The 25910-nt window shown below is 36.8% G+C and overlaps 2 protein-coding genes across 2 annotated transcripts in view; both read left to right on the top strand.

Moving 5' to 3' along the window:
* Positions 1 to 636: 636 nt before the first annotated feature.
* On the top strand, positions 637 to 11639 carry mcm2 (minichromosome maintenance complex component 2). Its single transcript, XM_046875641.1, has 16 exons — positions 637 to 766; positions 1917 to 2101; positions 2281 to 2444; positions 2817 to 3089; positions 3352 to 3571; positions 3903 to 4110; positions 4223 to 4357; positions 4589 to 4780; positions 4883 to 4976; positions 5382 to 5632; positions 5963 to 6089; positions 8154 to 8266; positions 8372 to 8614; positions 8861 to 9043; positions 10005 to 10160; positions 10429 to 11639. Exons 1-16 carry the CDS (start codon positions 761 to 763, stop codon positions 10537 to 10539), a joined length of 2661 nt encoding a protein of 886 aa, XP_046731597.1. The 5' UTR covers positions 637 to 760; the 3' UTR covers positions 10540 to 11639.
* A 1761-nt stretch (positions 11640 to 13400) lies between these two features.
* The window catches only part of podxl2 (podocalyxin-like 2), a 32787-nt gene continuing 20277 nt past the window's right edge, over positions 13401 to 25910 (top strand). The window contains exons 1-2 of the mRNA XM_046875613.1: positions 13401 to 13816; positions 22613 to 22906. Of these exons, the coding sequence (XP_046731569.1) occupies positions 13765 to 13816; positions 22613 to 22906 (346 nt within the window). The 5' untranslated portion in view covers positions 13401 to 13764. The remainder of the gene's footprint in view (positions 13817 to 22612; positions 22907 to 25910) is intronic.

The following is a 25910-nucleotide window of genomic DNA, read 5'->3' as shown; positions in this document are numbered from 1 at the left end:
TGGAAATGACTCATATTTGTCAATAAAAATAAAAGAAATCAGAGAGAGAGCATACTCTTTTTATGATGTAACTTCCTGCTGGACACATGACAGTAAATATTCCAACATATATTTTTTGAGTTGAATATAATGGAAAACAATAAAAGATTTAATAGGTTATATATTAAATGGATTCACTCAGTAATGCTAAAAGTTATTAAAAATATATTTTTTGGTATATGTTATGGTTCAATGTAATGGTCTCATTGATGTGCATGATGTGCAAGGGTTAGTTTCCAGTGATGTAGATTTTTAATGAAACATGCAAAATGTTTGATGTCAGACACTTCACATGTGCTTAAAATGTATGTTTACGCTCATATCTGTAAATGTGTAAATATCAGTGGGATATAACCAGAAATACACATTCTCTCTCTCTCTCTCTCTCTCTCTCTCTCTCTCTCTCTCTCTCTCTCTATATATATATATATATATATATATATATATATATATATAAAGATAAAGATAAAGCTGTTATGTGAATTTCTTCTTTACTTTTCTCCCTCGTTTAGACCCAGCGCCATGACGACGTGAGCTATGATTCCGAGCTCGTGACGTAGGGAGCTCGCGCACCAATCATCAGCCACGCGCTTATTCAATATTCATGATATTTCGCGGGCTTTGTGGTCACGTGTCATATTTCGCGCGAAAACTTTGCCTCGCCGGTAGGGAAAAAAAAACAACAGTCTAAACTGAAGGGACCCGGACTACACGCAGTACAATGGCCGTGAGTAAAATATATATATTTATATGTATATTCATAGAGCCGAGTAAGTTGATCACATAGTATAAAAGTTAGCAGAATTGAAGTGTTATAGTAGAGATTAAAAAGTTGAATAATTTGAGATATTTTTTTTAGCTGAGTGGTGTGTGTGTGGCCTGGTTTCATCTCGCTGTGAGGGAGATGCTTTGTGTTAGATTTAAGAAAAAGAGAGATAGATCAACCATTAAATCGTTTCACAAATAAAACCTTTTATTTGCAGTGTAATTCGTATATCTTTATTTTTCCTAGTACACTATGCGGGTATATATGGTTGGTGTTTGAGAAGCAGGGAACTCTTTTTGTACGAATTATGGGAGATATTTATACATTTCACATGAACAAGCTAAACTTTTAAGCTGAAGTGGTTTTTTTTTAGAAGTTATATTTGCACGTCCGTGTAGAAAATAAGTAGTTGGCAGTATTAGTTCGAAAATTGGGTTCAGAATTAGTTTTTTTTATTGTAATACAATTTCTGTAATATTTATAAAATTCATACATCTTGTGTTTATTGTATTGGAGTCAAAATGGGGTCTAAATCGTGTTCAATATTTTGTATACCACGCTTCATTACTGATTCATGAATGTCAGTGTTCGGTTCCTTTGAACCGGAATTGTTTTAAGGAATCGATTCACTACAGTGAGTGTTTGATTGAACCAGCTTTAACATAGACATGCTTATTCAGGTACACGGTGGATTACTGTATTTTTGATTTAAATAAACTGCTTAACATTACCCACATTTTCTGTACGCCACGCTTTATTACTGAGTCATAAATGGCAGTGCTCGGTTCCTTTGAGCGGGATTTGCTTTAAGGAATCGGTTCTGTAAATCCTTTGTTGAAAGCATGGTGCTAAATTACAAGCTGTCACATAGACATGCGTGTAGGAACTTTGGAGTTTAAACACACATACAAATCCCATGCTAAGATAAAAAAGAAAATGCCTTAGTCACTTAAAAAACAAGTACAGGCATAAAGTCTATCTAATCTAATGTATCCTGCTGTCATTTTTCTAACCACAAAAAGTTTGAGAATCGATAATGTAGTTAATTATAAACATGTTCATCATCAACCTGTGCGCCTAAATGACGCAGTTTTCTATTTCCTTTCCCCAGGATTCCTCAGAGTCTTTCAACATTGCCACGAGCCCGAGTCGCGGCTCACGGCGAGGCGATCTGACATCCAGCCCAGGCAGAGACCTTCCTCCGTTTGAAGATGAGTCTGAGGGACTGCTGGGGGACCATGAGCCTGAAGAGGAGGAAGAAGATGGAGAGGAGCTGTTTGGGAACCAGTTGGAAGGGTAAACATTTTTTTTCCCCCCACAACGTTTATACTTTGCCATGTTAGATGGGTCGGTGGCACATATAATGACGTGTTACAGAGAATTGTTTTTAGCCATTTCTTAGATATTAATGTTTTACAGCTTAAATATGTAAATTAATATTTATCAATTTTTTTTTTTTTACTTGTCACCTGCAGGGACTACCGTCCTATTCCTGAATTGGATCGCTATGAGGCAGAAGGTCTGGATGATGAGGACTTGAGTGAACTGTCTCCTGGAGCTCGTGCTCGTGCTGAGGCAGCTATGAATGACCGAGACAAAAGAATAGGCATTGGCCGCATGGCCAGGGGGCTGCTTTATGGTGAGTTTTGTCTGATATATTAAAAAAAAAAACATTTTCTTTACAACAGGTATCTAACTATTAGAAATATTTACCACATTCTGGAACATAATTATATTATATAATGTATAAATTATCAATACATTATCAGAGACTGGGTCACTATTTTTGCTGTAGCATCGAACCATACAGTGATGTTAAAAATGTAACAAAATGCAGCGAAACTTCTCCTGCTACAATCTACCAATCTTTTCTGCTCTACCACCTTGTATATAAATGTGTGTCCCTAATTAACCATGAGTTCTGTTTGCTCTGTTGATATTTTGGACTCGATGTACATACAGATTCCCTTAACTTTTTATTCCAAACATGTTTAAAATTTTCTTTATCCAGACAGTGAAGATGAGGATGACGAGCGACCATCAAAGAGGCGACGACGTCTGGCAGAACGTGCCGCAGAAGGAGCTGGTGCTGAAGGCGAGGATGAAGAGATGATTGAGAGCATTGAGAACCTAGAGGATATGAAGGGTCACTCAGTGCGGGAGTGGGTTTCTATGGCTGCCCCACGCCTGGAGATCTACCACCGTTTCAAGAATTTTCTTCGCACCCACGTGGATGAGCACGGCCACAATGTTTTTAAAGAGAGGATCAGCGACATGTGCAAAGGTTTTAACATTATTAGGCGTTTCAAATTTTGTTCATAACAAAATAACTTTCAGAAAATTATTGCTCCCCCTGATATCTTAGTGTTAGGAAAATTCAAACCAAATAACAAGTCCAGAACAGTTTTTAAGGATGAGTAGTGTAGTTTAATAATGAAGTCTTTGGTTGTAACTTTTAAATGTTACTATTTTCTCTAATGTAAATTGTAAAGGGTTTTTTTCCGCAGTACTTTATTTGCCACTTACTTAGTTTTGTTCACTTCTAGAAAACAAGGAGAGCTTGTTGGTGAACTATGAGGAGTTGGCCTCCAGAGAGCATGTACTAGCCTACTTTCTTCCTGAGGCACCTGCTGAGATGCTGAAGATCTTTGATGAAGCAGCAAAAGAGGTGGTGCTGGCCATGTACCCCAAATATGATCGCATAGCCCACGAGATCCATGTGCGGATTGGCAACCTGCCTCTAGTGGAGGAGCTACGTTCACTCAGGTACACATTCATACAAGTACATGGCTGCTGCTGCTTGTCACTTTACTGTTATTATAAATATTAATCTTTTTTAGAGGTATTTGAGTTTCCAGATTGGACAAACTGTTTGTGTCTACATTAGAATCTTAGCAGAAAATCTGAGTGTTATGCAATTGAATATTCACAAAGCCTGACTTTCTTAATGGTTGAAACAGTGTATGAGATTGTGATTTATGTTTTTTGCCTTTTTTTTTTTTTTTTTAATTCAAAAAAGAATAGACAAAAATTAGAGGCTTTATCCCCTAAAACAATATATAGAATGAGTAATTTTTTTTATTTTTTGTATTTGTAGGCAGCTGCATCTAAACCAGCTTATCCGCACCAGTGGTGTAGTAACCAGCTGTACGGGAGTGCTGCCCCAACTCGGCATGGTCAAATACAACTGTAACAAGTGTAACTTCATCCTTGGCCCCTTTTTCCAATCACAAAACCAGGAAGTGAAACCAGGCTCCTGTCCAGAATGTCAGTCTCTTGGACCTTTTGACATCAATATGGAGCAGGTATGCACAGGATTTGAACAATGTGGTGTTCCTGCTATAAACTGTTTGTGTGACATCTCTGAGTTAATCTTTTCCACATAAGATTAAATCGCCCTATGCATACTTTCTACAGACCGTGTATCAGAACTACCAGCGCATCACCATCCAGGAGAGTCCTGGCAAAGTGGCGGCTGGTCGTCTGCCCCGGTCCAAGGATGCCATTCTTCTGGCTGATCTGGTAGATAGTTGTAAGCCTGGAGATGAAATTGTGAGTGCTTTTGTTGAATTTCTTTTTTTTTTTTAAACTTTTGTTCGAAATTAATAGAATTACATTAAGATGTGAAAATGGTACAAGAAGCATCCAGTTAGAGTAAGTTATTGTGTGGTAGTCAATGCATGTTACAATGTGTTTGAAACATTGTTTATAATATTAAAATAATATTTTGAAAATTACATGGTGCTTAATTTAATGTAAACTTGAATTTGTGTGTATTATTAGGAGCTGACTGGCATCTATCACAACAACTATGACGGCTCACTAAACATGGCCAATGGCTTTCCTGTTTTCGCAACTGTAATCCTGGCCAATCACATTGTGCGGAAAGATCAGCGAGTGGCTGTAGCAGAGCTCACTGATGAAGATGTAAAAGCCATTGTGGCTTTGTCCAAGGATGAGCGCATCGGAGAAAGGGTGAGTACGACAGCACTGCTTTGGTTTCTGCACTATAACATTATAGTAGATAAATCAGGTTCTTCAGTCCTAATCTTAACTGGGTTATTTTTATTTTTGCAGATATTTGCCAGCATTGGGCCCTCTATCTACGGCCATGAAGATATCAAGAGAGGTCTGGCTCTTGCACTGTTTGGTGGCGAGTCTAAGAATCCAGGTGAGTTATTTATAGCATTCTGCATCCAGGTTTAACCTGTAAACCTGGATTTCAGATACCAGACCTAATTAGCTCACATTATTCAGAGGTGCTGTCACTGAATTGTTAATAATAATAATAATATTTGCGGTAACCTTTATAAGGCAGTAAGGGTGTTTTAAAATAAAGGCTTTTGTGTTACTCAAAATTGTGTATCTCCTGTGATATTTGTGGTGTGGAAAAGATTTTTAAAACAGGCCTGCATGCATTGTTCTGGTTTTTATTCAGGTGTTATATTAAGTATAATTTTTTTAAGCTATCTATTTTTTTAAACATATGTATATATTCTCATACCATCTAACTTTGTATCTAGTGGAGCGTTTGTTTATCCACGTTAAAAAAAAAAAAAAATTGCTTTGTCTATAGGAGGAAAGCATAAAGTACGTGGTGACCTCAACGTACTGATGTGTGGAGATCCAGGCACAGCCAAGTCTCAATTCCTGAAGTATGTGGAGAAGGTTGCGAGCCGGGCAGTGTTCACAACGGGACAGGGTGCCTCAGCCGTTGGTCTCACAGCCTACGTCCAGAGACATCCAGTCACTCGTGAGTGGACGTTGGAAGCCGGGGCTCTGGTCCTGGCAGACCGTGGAGTCTGTCTTATTGATGAGTTTGATAAGGTGAGACCCTTAAGTCATTATTATTGTATTGTTTTATCTTTTTTTCCTAAATATTTTTAGTCCTAAGTACTGTTGATAAAATGTTGATCAGTGCTTCTGAGGTATCAGAATTTATGTAGATTTATGAAAGTAGTAGCACTGAGGGGGAAAAATGCACCCATGATTAGTAAATATTAAGTGTATAAATTACAATAATATATTAATACAGAATAGCTCTTTAGTCTTTTTAAACCCAGATGGGGAAAAAGACACTAAAGTAGACTTTTAATGAAATACTTTTAGGTATGGTCTGTCATCCTTAATTTTCTCACTGTGCTTTTTGTTACACAGATGAACGATCAGGACCGCACCAGTATCCATGAAGCAATGGAGCAGCAGAGTATCTCCATCTCCAAAGCTGGCATTGTCACTTCTTTGCAGGCCCGATGCACTGTAATCGCTGCTGCAAACCCAATTGGTGTGTACCACATTTTTATGCAAGTAGTGTTGGTTATATCACTAATCCAGTTTCGCTTTGTCTCTACATTCAGGACTTCTTTCAGGCTTTTAAAAGATTAACATACTGGTTTGTGTGCTTTTAGAGAACTGTACCCTACACTATTTATATGAAACAAATCATAATTTCACATTTTCAGAGTTCTTTTAAATTATTTGTATTTCTGGGATTTTAAAGCAGCCGGGCGTTCAATAGTCTGTTGTAAAATATGAACGTTTCTGGTAGTTTTCTTCAGATAAGTAAAAAAAAAAAAAAAGAAAAAAGCTTGTGGTTATATTTATTGACTTTTTTAATACCACTACTAGCATTAGCAGAGAAGTTATCAATCTAGCTATGAGCCATAAGTTGCAAATCAAACTTCTGATATTTGCTTTAGTTTGTGTGAAATAAAGCATGCTATGACTGATGGTTCATTTTCTTTACCAAAGATTACACTGATCATGCCAGTTTGTGGATTTGCATAATGTTTACAAATTAATTATGTATATGCATGTGAGTACACCCCTCACATTTCAGCAACCATTTTAGTAGATGATCTCAAGGGACAATACTATAGAAATGAAATTGGATATATTTTAGAGTAGTTAGTGTGCAGCTTGTACAGCAGTACAGATTTACTGTCCTCTGAAAATAACTCAACATACAGCCATTATTGTCAAAATAGCTGGTAGCAAAATGTCACTATTTTGTGGGAGCACCATTATGTAGGACTGCCTTAATCCTCCTTGGCATGTAATTCACCAGAGCTGCACAGGTTCTTGCTGGGATCCTCTTCACTTCTCTATAAGGAAGCGGAGCTGCTGGATTTTACACATGACGCTTCTCCACCTTTCTCTTCAGGATGCCCCACAGGTGCGCAATAGGGTTCAGGTCTGGAGACGTAGTTGGTCACGACTTCAGCTTCCTCAGCAAGGCAGTTGTCATCTTGGTGGTGTTTGGGGTCGTCATGTTGGAAATTTGTTGTTGGACCCAGTTTCTAAATGGAGGGAGGGCATCATATTCTGCTTCAGAATGTCAAAGTACATGTTGGCATCCATGTTTCTCTCAATGAACCGCAGTGCCCCAGTACCTGCAGCACTCATGCAGCCAGAGAACATGATGCTGCAACCACCACCATGCTTGACTGTAGGCCAGACACAATTTTCTTGGTTCTCCTCACCAAGGCGTCGCCACACATGCTGGACACCATCTGAGCCAAACAATTTTATCTTAGTCTCATCAGGACATGGTTTTAATAATTCATGCTCTTAGACAGTTTGTCTTCAGCAAACTGTCTGCAGGATTCCTAATGGGACGATGGCCATGCAAACCAACTTTTTGCAGTTTGCGGCGTCCGGTCTGAGCAGAGATGAGCAAACCTTCTGCTTCTGCAACCTCTAAAGCGATGCTGGCAGCACTCATGCGCCTGTTTTTTGAATCCAGCTTCTGCACCTGATGCACAGTGCGAGGACTCGAAGACTTTGATTGACCCCTGTGAGGCCTGTTCCGAGTGGAACCCCTCTTGGAAAACCTCTGTATGACCCTGGCACTGTACTGTAACGCATTTTCAGTGTGTTACATATCTTATAGCTGAAGCCATCTTTGGGGAGAGCAACAATTCTAATTCTTAAATCCTAAAAGTTCTAAACCATGAGGTGCATGTTTAATATCCAGTGGTCAGTATGAGAGAATTGAATTCAAATCATCAAATTTTAACTGCTCTAATACAAGATACACACATTTGTATGGTCCTGTCAAGCAGACAAAAACACGAACATGATGAATATTCTTCACTTAGGGTGTACTCATTTTTGTTGCCAGCTATTATGACATTAATGCTGTATTTTGAGTTTTTTCAAAGGAGAGTAAATATATTAAAGTTTTATTTCTATAGTGTTGTCCCTTGAAAAGATTTTATAAAATGGTTGCTGAAATGTCAGAGGTGTACTCACTTTTGCACGATACTGTATCTCTACTTCTCTATCTAATCATGACTGATTCTCCAGCATGATCTATTTAATCACTATTCTATCTTTCCCTTTGAAGGTGGCCGATATGACCCATCCCTCACCTTTTCTGAGAATGTTGACCTGACTGAGCCAATTGTGTCTCGTTTTGACATCTTGTGTGTCGTAAGAGACACTGTGGATCCTGTGCAGGTGAAGATCACAGCTTTGCCCCCAATAGTTATACCCCACCCATAGTTTCTTGCAAACCTTGGAATATTATTTGATTTTCTTTTCCCCATTCGTCTATCTGTGCAGGACGAGATGCTTGCCCGCTTCGTGGTGGGCAGCCACATAAAGCATCACCCCAGCAATAAGGAGGGAGGTGTCGCCAGCCTGGAGGAAATGGTGCTGCCCAATTCATCAGATGTGCCACCCATTCCTCAGGAGCTACTCAGGAAGTACATCATCTATGCCAAGGAGCGTGTGCGGCCCAAACTGAATCAGATGGACCAGGACAAGGTGGCACGCATCTACAGCGACCTCCGCAAGGAATCCATGGTTGGAGCAATAATTAAAATTCAAACACAAAAAACAGGCATTTACAGTGTAGTAGACAACTTTTTGCTTAATACAAGGATTATAATGTAATGGTTGTGTGATGTCATAGTGACCGAATAGTGAGTGCAAGTTTTAGACTTGGCTTTGCCTTGAAGTAAGAGTTGGTTGAGATTGAGAAAATTTTCACCATCAAGTATTAGCTTTGATCTGCTTTATGTAATGTAGTTTTATCTCTGTTTCTGACAGGCTACTGGCAGCATCCCCATTACAGTGCGTCACATTGAGTCAATGATCCGGATGGCAGAGGCTCACGCACGTATGCACCTTCGTGACTACGTACAAGAGGAGGATGTCAACATGGCCATACGTGTCATGCTGGAGAGTTTTATCGATACACAGAAGTTCAGTGTGATGAGGAGCATGAGAAAGGTACAGAGAGTCTTTTGTACCAGGACTTGCAGTTGAAGGGAACTAATTTAGGACTTAATAAATCAGGGGGCTGCTTTTGCAGTCTGTTATCCACCAGCTTGTGCATGCTGTACTATACTTCTCTCTCTCTCTGTCACACACACACACACACACACACACACACACACACACACACACACACACACACATATATATATATATATGTGTATGTGTGTGTGTGTATATATATATATATATATATATATATATATATATATATATATATATATATATATATTATGTATGTTTTATTTATTGTTTAATCTAATTCTAAACTAACTGAGTTTATCTAATCCTTCTGTAGTCAAAATTCTTACTTTACAGAATGTCTGTCATGTCTGAAATCCCATTTCAGTGTCTTTGCCATGTGATCTCGAACTAAATTTGAATTTGCTTCAAAATGACCCCTTTAAATCAGATTTAATGTGCTTTGCTTTGCTAGTTAGACAACTTGCCTAAATCTACTACAAAATAAATCTGCATTTGGTTGCCTAGGAACAAAATCTGTTAAATTTTAATGAGAAGTGACTTTTGCTGCTGTGATTTAACTTTGGGCAACAAACATGTTTGGGTAGGAGCACTTGCATTTCTACCCTGCTGTTTGTTAAATCAGCACAGTGAAGTCAGCACTCTTGATTTGAAATGCATTCCAATACATTGCCTGTGGGCTTTTTACCTGTTCAGTACTGGAATAATGTGCAGTCGATAAAAGAAGTTTGGCATTTGAGGGTGTACAATTAAAGCACATTTTGCTCAAAGTTCTTTAAGTACCTAAATATTATGTACTGCAGCAGAATGTGTTAGCCCTTTTTATAATCAAATTAAAATAAGTTCTGGGTTTTTTTTTTTTCCGTTTCTTTTTTAACAAATCTGACCATTTTTCATTTTTACATTTTACTCATTGGTGTCTGTTCTCTTCCAGACATTCGCACGCTACCTGGCTTTCAGGCGAGACAACAATGAGCTACTGCTGTTTATCCTGAAGCAACTGGTGGCTGAGCAAGTGTCCTACCAGCGCAACCGTTATGGAGTACAGCAGGATGTCATTGAGATCCCTGAGAAAGATCTGGTGGACAAGGTAACTGATAGGAAGATGTACTTTACTGCTGTTTGTCATGCATTAAAATAAATTTGCTAGATGTAGCTTTGGAAAAATTTTTTTTTTTTTGGGGGGGTATTGTTTTGTACTTCAAAGGGGGCGATGTTGCATGATTAGCTAAAAAAAAAAAAAAAGGCAGTATTGCGAGAAATGAAGTCTGAATTTGAATTATTGTTTTTTTAATGTGGTGGAAACAGGTTTCAGAGTTTCTCTAACCCTAGAATAATCCCACTTCTCTCCTTTACAGGCTCGACAGATCAACATCCACAGCTTGTCAGCGTTTTATGACAGCGATTTGTTCCTTTCCAACAAGTTTTCCCATGATGCAAAGAAGAAGCTGATCATGCAACAGTTCTAAGCCATCTGCTGCTTATGGCTTGTATTGGAGAATCTTGTGGACGTGTAAATATGTTGCTATTTCGCCACATTGTGTGGACATGGAGGAGTTCTGATATGGACAGAGTCATTTGATCATTCAAAGTAACGCCACACTTTGGTAGTGGTAATGTTTGCTCTTGCTTGTAAGACAGGTGGTATGAATTTTTCTTTTTTTTTTTTTTTTCTTTTAAACTGTCAAATGCAGAAATGTTTTGCATGTGTAGGATTGGATATTGTAAAAAAAAGTGTACCATGTTCTAAAAGAAATTGTTAAATAAAATGTTTACTTACCCTTAAATTACAGATATCAAGATTTACTCGACCACCGAATTGAAATTTAGAGCACAGTACAAGCTTTTGAGTCTCTCCAGAAACCTACAGTTTCACAAATGATCAGTTTTGGGTCAAATTCTGGGTTTTGCTGTTCAAGTATGCATGCACATCAGCACATTGTTGGATCATCACAATTAGTGTTCTAGCTTTGGCTCTAAATTTCAACTCTGCAGAAAACCTGGTGGTATTGCACATTCCTGTATCTAAAAATATGTTGTGCATGCAGGAGTAGTCCAAGGTCATTTTATTAGCTGCAGAAAGCCCTAACCGAGGCGCTACTACAGACGTTCTGAGGGGTCATGATTTAAAAACTAGGGGCACTGAAATATGATTTCACCGTTTTCCAATTCCTTAATTTTTTATTTGCTCAAATTGTAACAAAGGAAACAAGTAAAAAAAAACATGTAAATATCCAAATGCCATGATTTTAATGATTTGCATGTACAGTATTTGTTTTTATAATTTTTAATGCCATGCCAGCATCAATGCCATTGTTTAGGTTAGCTTGCTTATATTGCAGATAAGATGTTTAGTGTTTTTCTCAAGGTGGGAAAACTGAAACATTTGCTCTGCTTCAGGCTTATTGCCAATTTTCTCTTTGTCCTTGATCATTTTGGTGGAGCCAATTGGATTGTAGACACCTGCTATTTGTAAGAGGGAGAGATGTAAGGTTTATGTGGAATTAGTAATATTTTTGACAGTTGAAAATATAGTGGATCTACAAATAATAAAGTTTAGAAAGTTAAACCAATGTCATAAATTTATTTTATTCATGACTGGGAAGAAATATTTTTGCCAACATTACTTTTTGCTGTGTATGTTGGCAAAAATATTTCTTCCTAGTCATGAATCGTGACGAATCAAAAGGGGAATTCAATTCACTCACTTTGTTCAAAAGATTTGAAACAATCAATATTATACAGAATATTATCAATATTATACAGAAACACAGTATAAAAGTGTGCTGCATCACAGACAAGTATCTAATGCAGAGAGAATGAATGCCAAATCCAAAGCAAGAAAACCTAATCAATTCAACAAGTCTCCTTTCACTGCTGCCACATCTGCACTGATGCATCCATCATTTTTAGTAAAAGCATAAAAATGAACCTCATATATTGACATGTTTTCCACTGGATTAGAAATTAAGGCAAGTTGTTTTTTTTCTTTAAATTATCCACAAAAGTAAATGCAGAAGTATAAATGGGCCTCTGTTTCATCATAGCATGTGATGGTTTTGATGACTGCATAATTTCTTGCCTTGATATGGATTTGTACAGTAGTTATAGAAGCTCAAGTAGGACTATTATCTGTAATAAATGGACATTCTGTGCCACCAAGATGAGGAAGGGTTCCCTCTTGAGTCTGGTTCCTCTCAAGGTTTCTTCTTGCCACAGTCGCCACCGGCTCGCTTATCAGGGACAAACGTACACTTATAAAGAACATCTTGTTCATTTTTTATTACCACATTATCTGTGTAAAGCCGCTTTGAGACAATGTTCATTGTTAAAAGCGCTACACAAATAACAATTGAATCAAAGTATTGACTCTACACTCAGCCCTTACTCTGCTCAAGACTACACATTAAGAAGGCAAGAAATGTCAGATGAACTCTTGATACAGCACGCATGTGAATTAAAAAACATTCTAGGTCAAGTCAAGTCAAGAGGCTACTCTACACAGTAGTACACAGTAAAAACAAGACAACGTTCCTCCAGAACAGAGTGGTGCTACACTAAAAAACAGAGTTACAACACAACACAAAACAGTGAAGACAAAAAACAGTACACACAGACAGTGCAGACAGACAGACAACACAAGACAATACACATAACACAAGATAGCGCCGACCAGGTGACTACCTCGTGAATCTGATGAGAGAATGCCATGAGTTTGCCAAGTTGTCATCAAGCTAAATGTAGCTACTTTGGACAAATACAATACAAAACATATTCTGGGTTGTCGAACACTTGTTTGTTTACTACATAATTCTATTTTAACTTATGTAAATCATGTAACACTATATATCCTGCACTTGCTGTTATTGCACTCTGGTTAGACCCTGGTTTGCCTTGTACTTGTACATGTGTAATGGCAAAGTTGAATCTAATCTAATAATTCCAAATGTGTTCTTTCATCATTTTAATGTATTCAGTATTAATGTACAATGAAGGAGAACTTGTGTGAAAACTTTTGACTGGGCTACTTTTTACATGGGTTGGAGTGGAATCTTGAACACCTTTGAGATAAACTGGACCACTGCACCCTCAGGCCTCCTCAACCCATCAGTACCTGACTTTACCAATGCCCTTGAGGCTAAATGAGCACAAATCTCCACAAAATCTAATCAACAACAACAGCCTTCCCAGAAGAGTGGAGTTCTTCTAACAGCAAATGGAGACTAGACGTGGAATTGGATGTTTGAATAAACAATAGGAAAAACCGGTTTATTTTACGAGTCGGTTCATCTTACGAGTCGATTCTTTTAACTCGAGTAGTAAGACTCACTTGCTCATGCCCCTTCTCACAGCAATAGAGCGCTGCAGGAGGGGCGAAGCATCCAGAATATACTCTAAAGCCAGGTAGGGGGTTCCAGACGCCAGCTCGGAGCTACTCCTGATTTTCCATCCATCTGAAAATGCGAGTGTTTGCGTGCCGCGTGTGAAATCTTTGCGTGGTCATGCTTTCGCACACCGAGGTCACTGAGACTGCGATCATCTCCGAGATGCTGCAGATGCTCTCATAATCTCCATCCAGCTTCTTCAAACGCACAGCATGTCTCTCTCTGTTGTGCTTTCAGTGCATTAGGATAGTAGGATAGCTTAGTATCCAAGGATTTCTTTGTAAATCTTTCTCTTATTGTGCTGCAGCCATGCCTGGTTCTCCTCTTCTTCATCATCCTTCTCCTCATCATCTCATCATAGGTAAGATCTGCAAATGTACACGCATTTTTATCCACTACTCTTATGCATTGCTTAAGTTCTTCTAAATTTGGGATATGGATCTGTGCTTTTCTTAGTTTTTTTTATATACAAATCTGTATTATGAATTATCTATTTTTTTAATATATATATTTATTTACATGGATGATATTTTATGAATAAATCCTACACACTACACAGAACAAAATGATGTATCAATACAATAGAACATCTACCTCAACTTTTGTGATGTATCTTTCAAAGGAAAATGTGTATATAGTGTACACCAAAGATCATTCAAGGCAAATAAATGGACTGTGTCATGCTTCAGAGTAAAAACCATGACATGCACCTTTCTAGGTAAAAGATTCTAGACATAGGCCTATAGAGGTAGAACAAATGCCATCTTGAGGTTGCCATCCAAGTGGGTATAAAATAGTATGCTTTTTATCTGGGAAAAAAAGAAAAGGTGGAGTTGTACATGTAGTTTATTTAAGGTAAATTCTATCCTCCTGGCATCACACTGGAGTGCAGTGAGGAGGTACAGCTTAATGTGATTTTTTTTTTTGTTTTTTTTTGTTTTGCAAAAAGTTGATGAGATGATTATTCTTGGATGAAAAAAGCACCTCAGATTTTTTCTTGTGTCCAAACACTTGCCCGTAAAACAATCACAGACTGCACTGGTCAAAAGCCATACTGTGTTTCGGCTGCTATGGCCAACACTCCAACACAAACAATTGAGATGATGGTCAAACACAAAAGTGAAATATCTAAAATGTCTGTTTATCTGTCTGTGTGCAATGTTTTGCTGCATATCCTACCTTTAACCAGATGAGTCATCTTTATGCTGTACAGCAGTGATGAAAAAGAACAACGTTTTATTTTTATATATATATATATATATATATATATATATATATATATATATATATATATATATATATAAAATATACATTTAATTTTTGTATATGTATTGGAGTATGACTAGAAATAATATTCTGCAGCATAATAAACCCAGAACAAAAAAAACCCTTCGGATTACCTGATATAAGCCCGGGAGATTTTTTTCTGGCTCTTTATCGAGAAGTGCAAGCCTTCCTGCAGCCTTGTTCACTACTTTGTTCATTCATTAATGTTTATAGCCACTGCAGAAAGCTCCTAGCCAGGACCAGAGACTATAAATCTCCATCCTCCACCTACACAATTCTGCAAAGTCAGTCTGAAATCGTGGTGCAGGCAGACAACTAATTCAGGTCAGATGCAATCAGCATTTTTGTGTGGAGTAATCTGGGTTCAAAACAGGAGACACTTAGAAATATAGTGATAAATAAGAGGGAATTGATTTATTGTTGAGAACATACAATAACGTAGATTGAAGTGAAAACTCTTGTTTTTTAATGGATTGTTAACTAGTCTGCTTTATTTGCCACAGATAAAATTGCCATTAGAATCTTTCCAGTACAAAGATAATGATTCTTAAATGATTGATTTAATTATTATTAACTTGACACACCCTCAGAAATAACAGTATTAAACATCGCCTTTCCTTGTGAGTTTTATACATTTGATATGTATCTTTTAGATGAAATCATAAATTATAGTGTTGATGTACATATTTGAAACATAATTAATTTGTAGGGTAATAAAAGTATTTAGATGCCAGACCAATTTTCACGTATTACTACACTTTACATGGTACACTGAAATTTCATTTTGTTTTCTATTTTATTTCAAACCACTGAGAATCAATTATTGTTAGGTAACACTAGATTTATTTTGGGAAAAAGGTTAATAAATTAAAAACTGAAATATCATGTTTGCTTAAGTACTCGACCCTTGTGCTGTGGGGGCTTCTACTTTATACCAATGAAAGAAATTGCCCAAACAAGTATGCAAGTACCCTTACCACTGGCATCCACATGTAAATGATTAGAGTTTGTCATATTTTCTGTATAAAAACTCCACTAATATAAACTCATTGGCCTTAGCTGTGAATCTGAAGGAAAATTGGGCCCAGAGAGATACAAATTAATATCCAAGTGTTTGTCAGCACAGTTAGATCAATAATCAGGAAGTAAAAGCTGCATCACACTACCTAGACACTGCCAAGAAAAGGCTGCCCCTCAAACCTCAAGTGCTCAAACAAGAAGACTTGAGAAAGAATAAAAAAATTCCTTTAAAGGATTTCAATGGCTGGGAGTGGAATAATAAACACGATCACGAGCAACTCCTGACACTGGCTTGTATAGAAGGATGGCAAGAAAGAAGCTGCTACTCAAAAATGATGTGAGAAAACATAAAAGTGAACAAGCTTTTATGCAGGAAAGGGTCAAATGCACCCAAGAGAAAGCTTTTTTTTGCCAAAACTCAATTTGCTATGTGTGGCACAGACATAAAAACTTCCAATAACTCAAGACACACTATCCTTAAAGTGAAGCATGGTGGTGGCAGGATGTTTCTCATCATCAGGGAATCTTGTTACAATTGAAGGAAGAATCGATTGAGCAAAATAAAGGGAAATACTCTAAAAAATTCTAATGCTTGGGAAGAAATTCACTTTTCAGTTGAACAATGATCCTAAGTACAAGGCCAAAGTAACATTGGAGTTGTAACATCTCAGTGCCTACAGAATAAAAAAAAAAAGTGCAGTCCACAAGCTTGATTATCTAATCAAACCATACACAATCCTCATGTGATACCACATTTAGCCACAATATTTATTTCTGTATATTACAAAAATAGTAACTGTGATCTAAATGATATGTCAATTGATGTAGATATTGTATGTATCAATATTTCGTGTGAGTGTAATTGCTTTTTAGCCTTAAAGCTATTGAAAGACGAAGCGATGCATGTTCTTCTTCTTTAAAATATAAGTTGAAACCTGATGATGGCATGTCTAAAGTGGTGGCTCAGTGGTTAAGACTCTTAACTTTATCTCTTGACTTCAGCTCAGTTGTAAATGTAAGTTCTAAATGATAGCATGCTACGTTCAAAATTCTCAATAGATTCAGAGCAGCTTTAAACACTACACTATGCAGATTGTATGAATATATGTCACAAATGCAGAATGCATATGTGTCCCTATTCAAAAGCATACATTCACCCTTTATAGATGAGTGCTATGTGAAATTGTCTCAGCTGTCTTTTAGAAGAAACAGGTGGAGAGCAAACATGTGACTGGGATGAAACTAAAGTCAACTTCTTAAAGGCTTTACTGCATTTGCCACTTTCATTCATGCAGACATAGTGACGGATTATGAAAAGAAAAGGGTGACTGTGTGCAAGTGCGAGCCTCTTTATAGAAAATCCCCAGAGCCAGGATTCCCAGAGCTTGGACTCTAGGAATAAGCTCAAATCTATGCTAAACATTTGATAGCAAAGAGCTTGATTATGCATGCCACTTCCTATTCCCCAGACATTGCAATCCTAGTACAGGTGGTCCACCAGAAAAGCTTTGAAATGTAGAAGAGCTGGAATTGTTCATACCACAGTGTTTCCATATCAGAAACCCTGTAAGCTCTGGAAGATTGTGCTCAAGGACATTATAGTTCAATCTCGCTCAGAGTGAAAGACAGAGGCCAGAAGTGGTTGTGTAGAAATTTGGTGTGGTGGCAGGTCAAGTAGCCATTATTGTTGAACATCGTATCATTTAGGGGTAGGTTACACCTAATCAGATTCACCAATCACCAAAAGCAAACAGTAGATATACTTATTTTGGTGTCAGTTTTTAATTATAATTCAATCCTTGAATTAGCATAATAACATTTTAAAACATTGCATTAACATAATATCCTTTCAAAATGATTTAGCTTTCCTTTGCTATGCATGTAATATGGACTATTTTCTTTAAGTACAATACATGTAATTAAATATTAAATGCACTTGACTATTAAAATTCATCTATTGCTAACATTTTGCATTGGAGTGAATAAAAATTAATTTTTGTAAACCAAAAGCCAGCATTAAAACATGACTTACATAAAATCCTGATTATTGTAAAAACAAATGTAAAGCTTAGTGAAGCTGAATAGATAGATAATAGAATAAACGGTGAGTGGTTTTTCTTTACTCTTACAATTATATTTTAGTGTAGTCATTTCGCATTGTATAGTACATGAGATAATACATACTTTAGGTTGGCAAATAATCATGCACCAAGATAAACCAAGGATTTATTTTAAGGACCACAGCAGTAAACAAAAATTGCAAAATATTGCAAGGTAATGCTGATACGCCAGATTTTTCAACTCCTTAGGAGCAACACTATATATTACTAGGACTTCACTAATTAAGCTACAATGCAGTTGATTTTTGTATTGATTTGTTTGGTTTTTTTATTTATTTATTTAACTTCTAATTGAAATTGGTCTCAATCTCTGTTGTAATAAAATTTAATTATCTGATAAGACGTCTCAGATCTTTTTACTGCAGCGCTGTTGTATCATCTTACTGGTTACTCAGCAACTCTGGATACTGTACAAGCCTCTATACTCAGTCTCCAGAGTGCCACCTACACACTGCTGCAAAGTCAGGCAGACACCGTGGTGCAGACATGTAACCTATTGAGATCAGTAGGAATCAGCGTTTTTTAATTTTTTTCCTTTTATGAAGAGACAAACAACATAGACATGGCAGGAAATAAAGAAGGATTTGGCATGAGAATTATAGCTTTCAAAGCCCTTCTTTGTTCACAAACATGTCAAAGTCCAGATCTTGGTGGTTTGTAAGCTGGGGCAGGATACTGGCATATAAGAACAAATTTTATGTATACTCATATGTATCATGAAAACAGCTAAAAATGGAAAAGAGAAAGAGATAGAGAACGTGTATGCACAACTGAATTTTGTATAAAAATTTGGAAAGAAATTTTATACTACAAACCAAAAAATTATAGTTGTAAAATGCTGTCACTTTAACAATCTGATCATAATTAAAGACAGCTTATGCCTATATTACATTGGATAAATTATTTTGTTATTTCAAAAAGGAAAAGACATAGTAATAGGTTCCAATGGTATCCTAAAATCATAAAAATAAGCCATGTATAAATGCTAGTACAAGAGCACACATGTAAAATAGGATGGAAATGACTCAAAACACATTATACATTAACTCTGAAACAAACATATAATAGCATTGGCTATAACATCGGATTATACATCTGATTACAAGATTAGAAATGAAATGGCTTAAACAAAGAATGCTTCACAAAAGGATTGATTAGAATGGATCACTAGGAAAACAGTGAAGCGAGAACTCTCTGGATGTGCAATGCTGTGGAAAGAGTGAGTCCTTGAACCTGACACATAGCGTTTTGATTGATAGGAATTCAGCTGCAAGTGTTAGCTTATCAAAACCAGCACATGAAGCCAAGGATGAAGTCACTTGAGGTTTTGATTACCACATTCCCCCTAATCAAAGCCAGTCCTATAGTGATAGAACCAACGTAGGTGGTTCTTGGGGTTGTTTGGTAGTTGCAGTGAAACTCTGGCTTATGAAATGGTCCATGACATTTTTGGAAAGGACCCAAGAGCACTCTTCATAAAAAGTCAACCTCTCACTACAATAATTACCAGGGGTGATCCCCTCTTCTGTGAGTGTACAAGGGGTCTTACATTGTATAGTCCCTTTCAATTCTGAGAGCGGATGATGGCTTTTCCAAGTGAACATAATCTTGCATTGAGCCTAGAACCACATGCCTGGGGAGAGAGTAACGCAACTGAGATGGAAAGCTAAAGAGTCTCCCTAACTTGTACATGTTGGTTTATGCTGAATCTCATTGTTGCTTGATCCATTTTTTGGATGAAAGTCATAGAAGTTATAGTTATTGGATAACTTTGTCTACTGACAGTACCCTGTGGTGGTGATTGATCTTGGTATTGTCCAAAGTGAAAGTGTGATAATTCTCAGATCTTTCCATTTTTCCAGACATTGAGGGAATGGGTGAAATTTTTGTATACTCGGTCAAGTGGGGAACTCTCCACCAGGCACTATTATGGTCTCTCTAATATCGGCTGCAGCTGTCAAGTATAATAGTGATCTAGTATTTTACCGATTATTCCACTGATTAATCGAGTAATTGGATAAAAAGTACTTTTCCTTTTTTAAAGAGCAACACAAAAATATACAAGAGAAAATTACAGTTCTCTGAAAATAACCAAGTAATTTGTTTCCTTTGTAGAAAAATTTACATTTTTATTGCTGAAATTGCATACAAGAATATCTGTGAAAACAAAACTCTTTTAGTGCATTTAATTGCCATATGCATCCAAATGCAAATGCAAATATATAAATAAAAATCTATTTCAAATTACTTTAAAAATGGTAAGTTCATAGTACAGTGTTTTATTTCGAAATGATCCCAAACTTTGGAAACGTTCTGTCGTTTTCTTTGTCCTGAATCTTCTACTCAGCCCTTGCTGTTTTCTCCCCGTTTTTTTTTTTTTCAACATTCTGCAGTGTTCTTTGTGTTTATCTGTCCAGAGCGCTCCAGAGTTTAGCAGGTGGTGCATCACTAATAATGGTCTGTGGGGAAACACAGTGCTCTGTGTGTAGTTAAATGGACTAAACAAGGCATGGAGGCAAATAATTTGCCTCAAGGCTTTTTTGTATTTAAATTACTTGAGGAATCGTTCCAGCCCTACTGCAGTGGTGGTAGTCTTTCTGGATGACCATTAAAGTGCTTCAGTTTCATTAACAATAAGATGATAGAAGAACGAGAAAACCAGGGTAATATTTAATGCATGCATGCACAAAGTCAGCTGTATGTTTTATTGTCTAAACATGAGATAGATACCACCAGTGGTATAATAATGTGTAAGCGCAAGGGACCCACTCGAAAACATTTACATAATGTTCAAGGATAAAATTAGAGAAAAGAGAAACACAACAAGGACAAAACCATTGTCACACTTGGAACATCATGAGTGAACTGAACAAGAAGAGACGCTGTGTCTATTTATGATACAAGGATATTTACAAAAATCACATCAAATTGAATTGATCTGAATAATTTAATCAATGAAAAATGATCCCATACAAGATAATGCCCAAGACCCTGGTTCAGTTTTTTCACCTTGAACACATTGCCTCACTATAGAAAATAGATGTTTGTGCATCTCTTGTGGCTTATCCAAGATGACCAGTTGTGCTCAAAATGTGTGCACACTGGCTATTGGGGCATACAGTTTACCTCGTGGTCTGTCTGGGGTCATCAACTGTTATTAATCAGAAATCCTGGTTAATCTCGATTGAAAGCAGCCAAGTAGGTGGGCCCTTTTTCCAAAGATTGGGAAAGAAGCATCTGTATTTACTTGTATTGCATGTAGCATATAGGGAAACGGGGAACAGGTAAAGAACAGTGCCCTAAACACTTGGCAGGGAGAATGACAAAAACATTAGGCTTTTCTCTACCCAATGAGAATGCTCTTTGAGGTCCAACTAAATACCAAGAAGAACCAACTTACAAATTAAAACCTTTTTTTGAGGAATCAAGTGAGAGGCACAGTACAATCTCAGTGCTTGGATAAATATTTGAAGTTACAACAATAGTATTGCATGAAGTCAAAGATCCTCAAGTGATTGGGCCACTCCAACACTGACTGCATCATATGCTCCTCCATGGTAATCCCTTAGATGACAACAGGTGATCTAGGAGGGAAGGGGTTAAGTGGTGAAAGGGGTACTTCTTGTTGTATTTGTCCAATCCACCTTTGTGGCATTGCTTTAGTTTAAACCTGTAGTATATATAAATATTAATATATAACCAATTAGCCAATAGTCAGTGATTTATGTAACACATTTGCATGAAGCTAGGTATAAAGTTAAAATACCTGCAGTTGCATCATTTGTAAAAACTTAAAATTAAAAAAAGAAACTGAACTCATAAATTGCACCAAGAAGTTATTTTTATTTGGAATAATAATAATAATAATAATAATAATAATAATAATAATAAGGTATTCGTTTTAATGTTAAATTGTAAAATTTGTTTTGTAGAAAACTCTAAATGGCATTCTTTTATTTTATTCATATTATGTATATGAGCATCTTTTTTTTTTTTTCTTTTTTTTTAAATAATGACCTCCTTAGAAAAACATACTATTATTAGGCTTTCTATTGTTTTATTTGGCATAAAAGCTACCAGCTGGACATTTGGACATTCTTAGTAGACTAAACTTATATCTCGGTTCTGGTGGATCAAAGCAAAGGAGCAGCCGTGGCCTGTACCCCAAATTACACCTTTCAGCTGCTAATGCTAAGGGTAACTCTAATCCCCCAGTGACCCTGTATTATAAGTGAGAAGCGATCTGTCTCAGATGGCAAGTTAAGCTTATCCAGAACCATCTGTGGTTAGAGGCCAGCTGGGGATAGATATGTTGCTGGGTAGGTTATGCTGTAGACATTTGGATTGGCCCATAATTTCATTTGTCACAGCTATAATGCAGTTATAAATACAAATTCTGATTTAAGCAGCTGACTGGTAATAAAAAACAGTGCCTGTTAGAAACAGAACACAATCTTCTTTTCTTTAGGTCTATTAACTATTCTTACAGAAATATAACTTCACAGACAATAGCTACCACAAAAAAGTAATGACGGTGCTTATGAATATTGCATAACATTTTATCTAGGTTTCAATTGCCACCTCAATGTTTGTAGGACTGTTTAGGACTTATTATTGGTTGCATAGATCTGGGGATGCTTCAGAATTTGTTAAGCGTTTTGAGAAAGGTTAAGAATTGCAAGTGTTTTTGTTTTTTTTCTATGATCAATTATCAATTTTTTACTTTTTAGGCTCCTCTCTTGTGCTCATCACATTTTTAAAAGTTCTTAATGGCAGCCCAACACCCCTGTCCAGCTCCTCTGCTTCATCTCAGCCCATTCTGGATGTTTCTGTTGGTCTGGAGGAACATAATGGTGTCCTTCGTGAAGTGGAAAATCCCTCCATACCCGGTTTGGTAGAAAGTTCTCAGGAGAGCTCTGGATTCTTCAATGAGGACAGTGAGGAGAACAAGGGTTTCCCGCCGTTGCGGAAATGGGATGTTCAAGCAGAGCTCAACTCCAGTCTGGATGCAGATGCTTTGATCGGTATGTAAAGCTTCAATCAGAGCAATCATTTCAGTCATGTTTTAAATTGAATGAGAGAGATTCGTGATTAAGAGTAAGGTGTTAACATGCCGTGCTTTTCGTTACAACTTAAATGTGTCAACATTGTTAACACAACTTTGGAAATAATATCTCATTTGTACAACATTATTTATTTGATTTTTTTTACAATGTCTGCAATTCACTCAGTATTGATGGAAGCTACAAGATAGACTTATCAAGCGTAGAATTAGCACATGCACACTGGTATTAATGCAAATGATGCATATAAGAGCAGAAAGCAATTTATATTGATTAAATTAAATTCATTTGCATAATTCATCAATGTATAAAATGGGCTACAGGGTTGTACTAAAAGACCTCACTGATCAATATCATAATATAGTTGAAACCTGGGGGAAAAGCATCCATGAATTTATAGAATTTATCATGTCTTTCCATGACCTTGAGGAAATTCAAATGATGTACCGTTTTTTCCGGACTATAAAGCGCACGCATATATAATTTGACAAAGATTTTTATTTTGAACATAAATACGCTGCACCTGTCTATAAGCCACAGGTGTCTACACTGAAACTAATTAACTTTACACAGGCTTTAATGAAAGACAGTGTCTGTTACACGGCTTGTATCTAAACATTAGCCCACCAAGAAAGTCATTGTTCACTGTCTTCCTCCTTCCTTTCACAACAATTTCTCTCGGGAGTTTCTTTTGGCATCGTAGTGCGTTTAAAAATCACCATCGGTGAAGCTTTTCTCCCGATATTTATGATGTGGTGTGGGCTGATTCAGTGGAAGCGCACCTGATTTAATATAAAGAATGTTATTGGTTCACCTGAACCTATTCTGCAATTTTATTGGTCTAATGTTATGGGGCTCAGTTTTTTATCTTGAAGTTTGTGAAACCGGGAAAACCCCCAGAAAAATCCATAAATTAGCCGCTTCGTTGTTCAAAGCGTGGGAAAAAAGTAGCGGCTTATAGTCCAGAAAATACGGTAACTTACTGTGTGACATGCAACCTGTGGAATATTCCAAATATTTTATTCTGGTAAAAATTAGGTTCAGGGGCTGAGTGAATGTCATGGGACATTTGTGAGAGATTTACCTCTAATGACTCATGGAGAAGGATGTTTTAAGTACTGTATTTTTGTTGTTTTTCAAGTATTTGATGTTTAAATGCATTCAGAATTCCAAAATATGCATGGATGTGACGTGTTTTAAACAGGATACTTTGAAGGACGATGACGATGTCATACAGAAATATCTTTGCACATTAACAACAGTTAATAATTTTGCTTCCTCGAATAAAAACAGAGCAGTCCAGAGGAAGGTAAGACAATAGGACTTTCTTCCTCTGGAGTGTTAAAAAAATATATAGCCTCCTTATTCTTGGGTTAGTTTTTAGGTAAACCATTTAAAGCGTTTCCATACCATCTCTGTATGGAGCAAGTGAAGTGTGTCATTTTGTAGCATGACTCATCAGTATTAGCATAAGTGGCCTCATAACTGCCATTCATCTGTCGAAGCACCATCTTGAGCTGACAGTCCCCATCTCAGAATATCGCCTGAATGTCAAAACAGTAATTAGCCTAGTGAATAATGCGTGCTAAAATGCTTTTCGCACTTTATAATTATGATTGTTCTACCTCCTCCTAGCCTTTAAAGGGTGATGAGAACTTTACCCTTTCTCAGTCATTTCCTGGAAGGATTTTTTCCATTTAAACAGTATTGCTATTCTGTCTTATATTTCACAAATAGTTCAGCAGTGTTGAAATAAGGATAAAATATTGAATACCTCTACTTTATCAAGGCTTGCCAAGACTTTTGGGATTTTATGCCCCCACAAAGAAAAAAAAAAGTAGATATTTTTAGCTGCCATGCTTGCCCTGTGAAGGTAGCTTCTTTAGAGACTCACATTCTGTCAAATTCTTTTCCAGTATAAACTTGGTGTGTAGGTTTGTGAAAGAGAGAGAGAGACAGAGTGTGTGTGTGTGTGTGTGTGTGTGTGTGTGTGTGTGTGTGTGTGTGTGTGTGTGTGTAAAAATGACAGCAAATAGAACATTGCTGTCCATTTTCTGTTATGGGTTTTGAGATTATCTGAAAACTGTTGGTGCTAGTCAGCTTGCAGATTTAGGCAAGACATAAAATCTTCTTGGAAAGATACCAATTACTTTTTTTTTGCAGCTATAGTTTTGCATTACAGTATTTACTGTAATTTGTGTATTAAACTGAGCCACAGCACAGGTGCTCGGATAACTGTGCATACACCAATTCGTGTCGCATTGCTGTATGAAAACAGTTATGATGCCAATTATGCTGAAGCGCCTGCATTAATTGGTTTCGCCTTGTTTCATTATCTAGTTTAGATTTGTTCGAAATGTTTTAATTACAGCTCTAAACATATACTACCATCAAATGTTGCTAGGTTTACATATTTAGCAGATACATCTTTTTAGAATTTATACAGTGCCTGTGAAATGTTTGGAAACACCTGGTCTTTTCTAGTTTTTGAAAGACACATGAATGTTTCTTTTTTTAGATACAGAAGAACTTGGTAGTTTAGGAATATGAAGAATATTATAATAAATATTATTTTAAATATCTGTATATAAATGTACAGATGTTTAACTTTATATTTACCAAAAAATCCTTCCTTAGCACGAATCCCCCAAACTATTGAAATAAACTTCTGCGCACCCATAGCCAAACTCTGAGGTCCTCTAATCATGTCTTGCTCGAAGTGACTAGAACCGGATATAAATCGTTGGGGTTATCGCGCTTTCTCAGTGGCAGCTTTGGAATTCCCTCCTTTTAAAGCTAAAATAAAGACCCACGTATTCACCAAAGCCTTTGTTTTGTAGTAGAGGGTGTGCTTAGTCTTCTGCTTCTTAACATTTATTTTTATATGTTAATTAAGCTATAAGCTAATTTTATTTTTCTTATTATTAATTTTTTTTTATTTTATGATAGTGCTATAATTTATTAG

Source organism: Silurus meridionalis, chromosome 19, assembly GCF_014805685.1.
Source record: "Silurus meridionalis isolate SWU-2019-XX chromosome 19, ASM1480568v1, whole genome shotgun sequence".
NCBI lineage: Eukaryota > Metazoa > Chordata > Actinopteri > Siluriformes > Siluridae > Silurus > Silurus meridionalis.
Note: the sequence above shows the minus strand (reverse complement) of the source record. Positions and strands in the feature narration are given on the sequence as shown.

Bases quoted from the DNA above. Each gene is read 5' to 3' on its own strand.
- mcm2 (XM_046875641.1), top strand. The intron at 4,977-5,381 runs GTGAGTTATTTA...CTTTGTCTATAG, and splicing joins TGGCGAGTCTAAGAATCCAG to GAGGAAAGCATAAAGTACGT. The intron at 6,090-8,153 runs GTGTGTACCACA...TTCCCTTTGAAG, and splicing joins CGCTGCTGCAAACCCAATTG to GTGGCCGATATGACCCATCC.